The sequence below is a fragment of the Durio zibethinus genome, chromosome 13 (genome assembly GCF_047325235.1).
Source record: "Durio zibethinus cultivar Kanyao isolate XHJ-2024 chromosome 13, ASM4732523v1, whole genome shotgun sequence".
Taxonomy (NCBI): Eukaryota; Viridiplantae; Streptophyta; class Magnoliopsida; order Malvales; family Malvaceae; genus Durio; species Durio zibethinus.
The window spans coordinates 10241908-10250643 of record NC_143174.1 but is presented as its reverse complement, the minus strand read 5'-3'; the positions used below and the strand labels follow the sequence as shown (position 1 = coordinate 10250643).

Here is an 8736-nt window from a genome sequence, read left to right as displayed (position 1 = left end):
AAGAATTGCATAGAAAATCTTGAGAGCTAAATCGTCAGATTGCCAAAAGATCCAAAATGAAGTATGTAGATCACTATCTATTGGCCAACAAGGAGAAATTACAAATGAGAGTGGGGAGTGGGAAGTTATAAGGATGCTAGTTACATGAAAGTTGCATAAAACATGGGTTAATGGGAAAAGACAGCCGTGAGAAATTAAAGCCTGTCCTAAAATATGTTTTTGGTCACAAGGAGTAATAATTCGTTACGCTAGCACACAGAAATGCTACACTTGTTCATAGAAAATGAGAAACACTTGCATTTTAGAGAAAGGTTAAGAAACCACTTCATAACAACCTCCATATATGAAGCTCCAAATCATACTCTCCAGAACATCTCGTAGGTAGAGTAAACCCAAGAATCCTACCACTTATTTTGGATTTAAGTCCACGGCTCTTCATATTTTGGTTAGCCATTCCGTATTGTCTTTGCTAGATGTTGCACAATTTATACAGTGTGTTGCGCAGCCTGCGAGCTGCATTGCCACAACCTACAAGCTGCGCTGCCCGAAACCATGCTCTATTTTGCACGATGATATATTAGTCGCAAAAACAGCACCTACAAAACAATTTCACTTTTGAGCCACTACTCTGTCACCCTTCTCTGTCAGGCTTTTTGCGTGATCTTGAAAAAAGAAATTTAAAATCAAATCAATTGACTAGCGAATACGACGGTCAAAATTCAAAGGAAAATAGGACAACAGAGCCTGATGCCATCCATGTTTGACATCTATACAAAAACAGTGCCTGTAAAAGTTTCGATTGGATTCCGAGTAAAAAGCACTCATTCAAAGTTTGACTTGGACGGCCATGAAAACAAACTGCTTGCCATGTTGACTGAGATCTCATTGGTCAGCGTTCTTTTTGTATCCAACAAAAAAGTTGCTATAAATGAAAAGAATAGTATTGTTTTTGCAATGAAACACAACTTTGAATAATCCAAGCTATTTTAATGAAATTTTCCTGATCAATATTCCGGGTTCATTGCGTGATATAGCAATTAAAAAAAGTAATAAGCAGGACCGCCTGCGCACCAAGAATCCTAACCCTACAAATACATCATCTATTGTTAATGGTGCTTTGAAATCCCATATTGGTCAAAAATGAATATTATGGAAATAAGAAAATTGACAGTTAACAAATTGTCAACAGAACCACAGGTCACTGAAACTAGTGTCATCTCTTACTACCAGTATTTTTTATAATTATCCTGTGCAGAAATTCAAATAAGTATGACAGGACCAATTAATGTTACCAAAATCAGTTTAGCTCAGCCGGACAAATATAATTGCACCTCAATCCATCCGTGTTATTGCAATATGAAGTATATTATGAAAAAATTTATTCAGGAGGCCATCTCAGATATTGCTTGGAACCCTTCACTCTACCAGCTCAGAAAGGCCACATTCTAAATTTCTTCATTACTAAGATCGAACTGATAAGCATTCTAATGATAAGATTAGTACCGAAGGCAATCACCCTTTACCAGGTCCGGGAAACTTCTATCCAGGCTCCTCAAAGTTCATCATGTTCTCGAGGTTGTTCTTGTTTCATCAAGTCTAGTTTATGTTGCAGCTCCTAACACAATTACAACTACCAACCTGTTTAGAAATTTTAAAGCAGCAGAGAAGAGTATTGCATCACTAAATTCGTTAAAGTAACAGCCAATCACCTTTAGCTTATCTTCCAGGCAGAGAGCTGGGGTGGACAATAATGCTACATATCTGCCATGACAAACTAACTGTTAGGAGCAAGACATGTGCATGCACACACAGACAACAGAGAGAGAGAGAGATGGAGAGAGATTCTTACTCGCAACGGCTTGGTTCATCAACATCAGTGATCTCATTTTTTAAGCCACATCTTAATTTCACCTGAAAGGAAGAAGAACGAGAATAGAAGAACTAAATCAAATTGATAATCAACTTTACAATTCATTCTCAGTTTACCTATAACTCACTCAAGCCTACAATAAAATTTGAAAAATAAAACCATTTCAAAATTAAACAGCCCACTCATTTAAAGGAAGTACTTTTAGCGATGTATTCCTTTACTAATAACAAACCATAACATGAAACCATGCATTGCAACATTACCTTCATACTCCTATCTGGGCCATTCCAGCACCCATCTCCATTTGAAAATACCATCATCCTGTATGAGTCCTCAAATTTGTCCCAACGCCTAGTAGACAAGCCATCGATATGAAAATTATAAATATTCAGTTTGAAGAAAACTCACAAGCTAAAAGGCTAAAAAACCCTACATGCTTTCATCCATGCACACAATGAAAACCACAATTACATGATTACGTATAGTCTTATGTTACTCAGGCTAGGAAGTGAGTGCTGAATACAGGTATATGTCTAACACAGGTACATTCATTTTTTTTTTTTTTTCATATATTGAAGGGTTGGACCTCAATTCCCATGTTTGTCAGATACGTTTCAGACAATAGTACTGCAAGGCATACACAACAAACATGCATGAAGAAGATAACACCATTCTAACCACCTGGACAACTACATATCCAAAAGGAGGGCTTAATTTATCCCAGGAATTCAATGCAGCATATGAATAAATAAACCACAAATTCTCCAAATAATGATTGATTGGAAAGCTAAGAGATTCATCTCTAAAGTTGATTTCCCATTGGCAAGAATAAAATATATGCTGATCTCAAAATTGAGAAAGAGCAAATAGATTTCAGGTAGTGTATCCTATCCCTTAATCACCCAAATATCACCTCAATTTTCCACCGTATAGAAAGGACAAGGATTCAATCAAAGAAGGAACAAAATAAATGCATTACACCTACCCCAAACGAGTTGTTGTGTGGCCCTCCTGAGAAGCTTGTTTGTATGGACACACTTTGTAAACATACCTGAAGCCAAAAGTTTTGGTCATAAAAGGTGAAACAAATGGATATATTATAGCAATGATTTGTCAGACAATCTATATAACAGAGAAAGTGATAAACGAACAAACTACTAAAAGAAGAAGCTTGTAACTTATTCTGCTTGCTCTCAAAACAACAATCATAGAATGTGTAGAACTCCTTCTCTGGTCCTGTAATATTAAACCCAAGTTTAGTTTATAGAAGCCAAATTTTCACTGCTTAGACACTGAAACAGTTCATTACATACCAAAATCATGTTTTAGCTTTTGTGTCAAACTTGATATCCTTGATTGTATTTTAGATAACTTGGCACTGGATTCATCATATTCCTTGCGTACACCAGCAGCCTCTGAACAAGACAGAACGGATTAGTCATTTCCATAGGCTCAAATTTGAAGTAGTAAATAACATTAGGAGTTCAATATATATACCTGATATGTTTGAAGGAGTTTGGAATACATTAACAGCCACTAGAATATTCCTAACTGTTTGTTGTATCTTCTCCAACCAAGATGGGTTATTTGAGGAAGTTGTATCTAACACCATATTTAACAGTAAGCTTAGGGATTGCATTAGCCAAGCTTAAAATGAAATATTGACTACAAAAGAACTGCACACCTGACAAGTCAGGTTCATCATCTAAGTCAGATTTTTCTGAAGTCGTAACATCATGATTCTCCTCTTCATAACCTTCATCCAGTTCATCTATATCATCATCCTCATCATCATCATCATCATATTTTCCATTGTCATCATATTTTCCAGTGTCTTCATTAGTATCAGAAGCATAGCCATCATATTGCTCATCATAAGTGTCCTTAGGCAGCTCTTTATGGCTGTCATCAGCATTATCTTTTGTACCACCTTGATTCTCAGTACTTTCCCCAGTCCAACGGGACGCAACAACGCGACCTAACTCTTCCCTCGACAATCCCTCTGAAATTTCAGATGATGCATCATTCTCCTGCAATTATGCAGACAAACAAAGACGAGATACCTCAGAAACTTGATAAGCTTATGAATGCCAGAATTTATGAGAAACTTTGTTAGGAAAAATATACCCCAACTGGAGTAGCCCCCAAGAAAACCATTAGTTCACAAATTGAAAACCTCAAACAGAATCCTACCCAAGGTTCCTTTTTCCCTTTCACTCTCAGACCAATTCTTATACCCCACAACAGAAAATTACTGAAGTTGTTATAAATACAGAGTCTAGAACACAACCAAACATATTAACTGAGACCAATGGATGTGAACTAAACTTCCTCTAATTTATGCCTATAATAGAGACAATTAAAAGATACAAGTTTTACACTAATGCAGGATAAAATCTTGATAAGTAAAACCAAAAACGCCAGCTTAACCTGTTCCTATACACCTTTCATTGAAGAATCATGCTACTTGAAACACTAATTTTATCCCAAATATTTGTACTCCCTGACATGGAAAATAGTTACTGGATAAATTCAAATGTTGGGTCTATAAATTCATGGGCAAGTAATTAAAACCAATAGATTATTGCCACATCAGGAGGGACCAATGTGCTGGGACAAAAGTGGCAGACAAATATTATTTTCCTTTTTTTTGAAACAAAACTTCATGATTGTCTCCATTCTGAGCCATTTTTGGGACCCTTAATCTCTTGATCCTAATACATTTTTGTTGATTTATTTTAATCGATGTAACCATGATCCTTGGGTTAGAATTCTATCAAACTTTTCCGACAACATGCTTCAACTTATTTCCAAAAAACAACTTAAAGGGGATTATCCACCAAGTCCAATTCATAACAATTTCTTCATCAAATTATAGCATAGTATTGTAGAAGCTTCTGACAAACAAGGAAACCTGGAGACTAGAGAAACTTATCGCTTTCTTATCTTCATCAGGTGATACTTTGCTTCCAGCATCATGATCAATTTCAGTTGCAACAGAAGAAACATCCTTGTGTCTCGGTGAAGCAGACTCATTTTTATTATCTGACACATGCTACATAACAAAGTATGAATATGTCATTGTCTAACAAAGAACAATGGTACAAGCATTTGGAGGATCTATGTGGAAGAAATAGACCATTCTAATGTCTTAGCCTACCTCCTCTACCCTATTTAGTGGAGCTCCTTCACTTTTGGGAGCATCACTATTTTCAACTTCTGCTGCTGGATCACCATCACTGTCATCTATTTTGAGGTCCTGTCAAAAGGGTGATAATGACAAAGACAACAAAAAACAAACAAAACAAAAGAAACAAGATGTGCACAATGTAAAGACACCGAAAGAAAAATTAGAAAAAAAAAACCTAGTCCGACCTCATTTAAAGAAGAATCATCCATGTTTCCAATTATATCATCATGTGTACTTTCTGTGGGCTTGTCTTCATTGCTAGCTTCTCCCTCAACTCTTTCATTTTCCACCTTCCATTCCTCAGATTCCCCTTTTTCCCTTAAAGCTTCCTCTGCTTCTCTTTTTTTGTTCTCTTCCTTTTCTTTCTGCAACCTTGCTTTCTCCTCTGCTTTCTCGATCTGTTCTATACGTTCTACACGAAATAAGCAAAAAAATCATTTTGTAATAAGCTCAATATTAACAGGTATAAGATCAAGAAATTGGACCCTTAGATCAATTTGAACAGCACATGGATGAAAATTTGATCATTTGATCCCTACACAGACACAATTTAGGAGCTATTTGAAAAACTAACAAAATTTAACGTTGAAATTTGTATTGTGAAACCGTTCAATATATGTCTTACAATTAAGTTCTGTAAAAATTCTGATTGGTTTTATGCAAAAGAGATACACAGTTTCTATATAGATTATAATTGCAATGGTTCAAAGAAGAAAGTATGGAAAGAACTTTAGTTAGTACAATAAATTTAATGCTGTCACACAATAAGAAAATTTTGAAACAATTTTGATTGCTTATAGCCACTTCACATTCTTTGCACCTTTTAACTTTAAATATTCAATCATGTAGTACCCTCAATGAATGATGGATCACAATGAAGAAAGAAAATTTTAGAAATTTTATTTTTTTTCAATGCATTATCAAATAGCACCATATTTAAAACGATAAGGAACAAAGAAGAAAAAAAAAAAAAATGAAAAGCAGCTATAGAGAAAGAATGGATTCATTTATTTTGATCATCTACTCAATTGATAAAGGTATTTGTTGTAAATGGACGTGCAAGGAAAGTAAAAGGTAGACAAGTGCTTTGCTTTTCTTTTTTTTTTTTTAAATTTCATTGGTTGTCTTATGAAACAAAATGGGTGGCCTTTTTTTTCACATGTTTAACTATCCATGATTGATGACCAGATTCAAAACCATTTGGCCAAAAAAAAAAAAAAGGATTCTAACCCAAGATCTTAAATATTCCTATAAGGAGGTAGCACTAGATTAGATCACGACGTCATAACCAGTGCTTTGCAGTCATAAAATACCCATCAAGTTTAAAAGAAATTTTTTTAAATACAGAAAATAATCAAGCCAAAGTCCAAATTAAGAAAGAAGATGGTACGAATAATAATGAGAGTTGCACTACAACAAAGTACATAATACAAGATGATTGCTTAGCCAAAGACTAAAAAAAACAGAAGCACAGACAAAACAATGACCATATTCATAAAACAAATAAAATGACCAAATGAAGATTAAGGCTCTGCTTAGTAGGTGGACAGTTGAGACTAAAAGGGGAAAGCTTGGAACATTTTCTAATCTAACGGTCAAATATTGTAATCTCCATTTATGGCATAAGTATTGGTTTAAAAACTTTTCAATTATTCCTCCTTTCCATCAGAAAACAAAAATGAAGAAAAATGTCATCGATTACTAGAAGCATAAACTGCCTTATGTTGCAGAAACAAGAATAGTGTAATTAACCTTGAAGATGCACAAATTACACATTGAAAGCTAAAAAACACCAATACACATTGTGAGACAATTTAATTGCCAAAAATTTCATGAACATTGGCATTAGACAGGATAAAATGCTGTCAAATGACACCATAATTAATGAGAGAAAGGGCAGGACAAATTGAGTTGAGTTGAATTGAAAGCCAGCTATAAACACACTTTATAAATTATAATAAACCCATATCCACGTATATTAAGGGCATATAAGAGTTGTAACGTGCATCCTTGAGAAATTTAGCTAAATGGACATATGAGGAAACTAATGACAGCACCAATTGGAGCCTTGATAACAAAATCTTGTTTCAAGTAAGCAAATGTCATGCCACATGTGAAAGCATTTACCTTCTGACTATAAAATTTTTTGTTTCCAATCATGATGATACTCACATTACACACAACCTCAAGAGAAAGTAAATAAAACTCCTGAATGTATACAAGAAATTCATATTAGAGGAAAATACAACATTGAAACAATGACAATGATAATAGGACGAATATCAAGGAATCTTCACAAGAAGGTGTTACCTTTAAGCTCTTGAACAAGGCCCTTCAATATCCTCTCCTCATTTCTAAGCTTTGTTAGTTCTGCTTCATCTTTGGCTATGGCTATTTTAGCCCGTTCAACTTCCAGCTTTCGCAGTGTAGTCCCCTCCTTATATGTAGATATTTTTTTGAGCAGCCTATCTCTAGCTGCTTTGCCAGCCTCCCAGCACGTATTGCGGCACTTCACTTTACCATCATACTCGTCACTCCCATCACAACAATCTGGGAATTGGAAACCAGTGAAAAAGCAGCTCAATATAAACAGAGAGTATGAGAGGATCGATAAGACTTCTATTGTTGTAAAAATATCAGGAATTTCAATGAACGCAGTGCGCTTAGAATAGAATAGAGTAAGACACTTACCACATATACCATCATTCACTCTGGAAGAAAATAAGAATTGCGGAAGGTGTCCAGCATTTTGGCAGTAGAACTTTGCAGTTGGGCAGGCCGATGTACCTACGAGGGCAAATGAGGGTTAACAAGAAGACGCCCCATATCCCATGTATCAATCAAAACAAAAGGAAAATCGAAGGGAACGCAGACCAGGCTCATCGGTGCCATCGGGGCAATCGCAGAAGTCATCATTCAGCTGGGATTTAGAGAATTTCTTGGACCCGTCTTTGCACTTTATGCTATCTGATGATGGCTTGTAGAACTTTTCGTCTGGTTATCATTCATATCAGCTGTTGTCAGCATAAGCAAAAATAAAAATAGTAATGTAATTCATTTGAAGATTAAAAAAAAAAAATGAAAAGACCTTGAGGAGAAATTCCAAGAAAAGGGTATTTGGGAGAACAAGATGCTGATCTAAAAAATGAAGCTATGAATAACACGAGGAGAATGAATATGGAATATACTCTCATCTTCTGCAATCCGAGCGAACCCAAACCTACCCAGATCACTCAGAGAGCCAGCCACAGAAGGCTACTTCTCGTCTACAACTACAACTACAACTACAACTACAACTGGGTCTGGTCTGCCGGTGATGCCAGAGCAGGCGTTTCAGCCTTTCAGGACTTAAAATTAGAAAACCAGGATGAAACGATGTCGACTATTCTCCGCAGATACAGTACCTGATAATTTATTTACTAGTAGTAGTAATAGAAATACATACAAATAGTATGTAGTACGTACTAGTTTTGTAAGTATTATAAATTAGTTCAATACCAATGAAATTCTATCAACAAAGTTCTTTCATCGACAAATACTGACAGATTATCCATGAAATAAAATAAAAAATTAATTTACGAATTATCAATGAATTATTGATTACTTATGAAAAAAAAATTCTATCGATATTTTATAAATAAAATTTAGAGAGAACATAAGAATTTTGTGCTATATT

General features: G+C 35.2%; 1 protein-coding gene across 5 annotated transcripts; it reads right to left on the bottom strand.

The window, feature by feature from the left end:
- Positions 1–1130: 1130 nt before the first annotated feature.
- LOC111302801 (glucosidase 2 subunit beta-like) lies at positions 1131–8444 on the bottom strand. Of its 5 annotated transcripts, none has more exons than XM_089741840.1 (16): positions 8149–8444; positions 7935–8054; positions 7752–7847; positions 7371–7610; positions 5246–5472; positions 5031–5129; positions 4785–4925; positions 3555–3900; positions 3368–3472; positions 3184–3285; positions 3022–3106; positions 2856–2921; positions 2134–2221; positions 1850–1911; positions 1710–1761; positions 1131–1615 (listed from the first exon to the last, which is right to left on the bottom strand). In XM_089741840.1, exons 1-16 carry the CDS (start codon positions 8252–8254, stop codon positions 1553–1555), a joined length of 1998 nt encoding a protein of 665 aa, XP_089597966.1. In that variant the 5' UTR covers positions 8255–8444; the 3' UTR covers positions 1131–1552. The 5 variants fall into 5 exon arrangements, with proteins under 5 accessions (XP_089597966.1, XP_022754375.2, XP_022754374.2 ...); XM_022898640.2 differs by having other exon boundaries at positions 1131–1630; positions 3049–3106; XM_022898639.2 differs by having other exon boundaries at positions 3049–3106.
- Between the last annotated feature and the right edge of the window lie 292 nt (positions 8445–8736).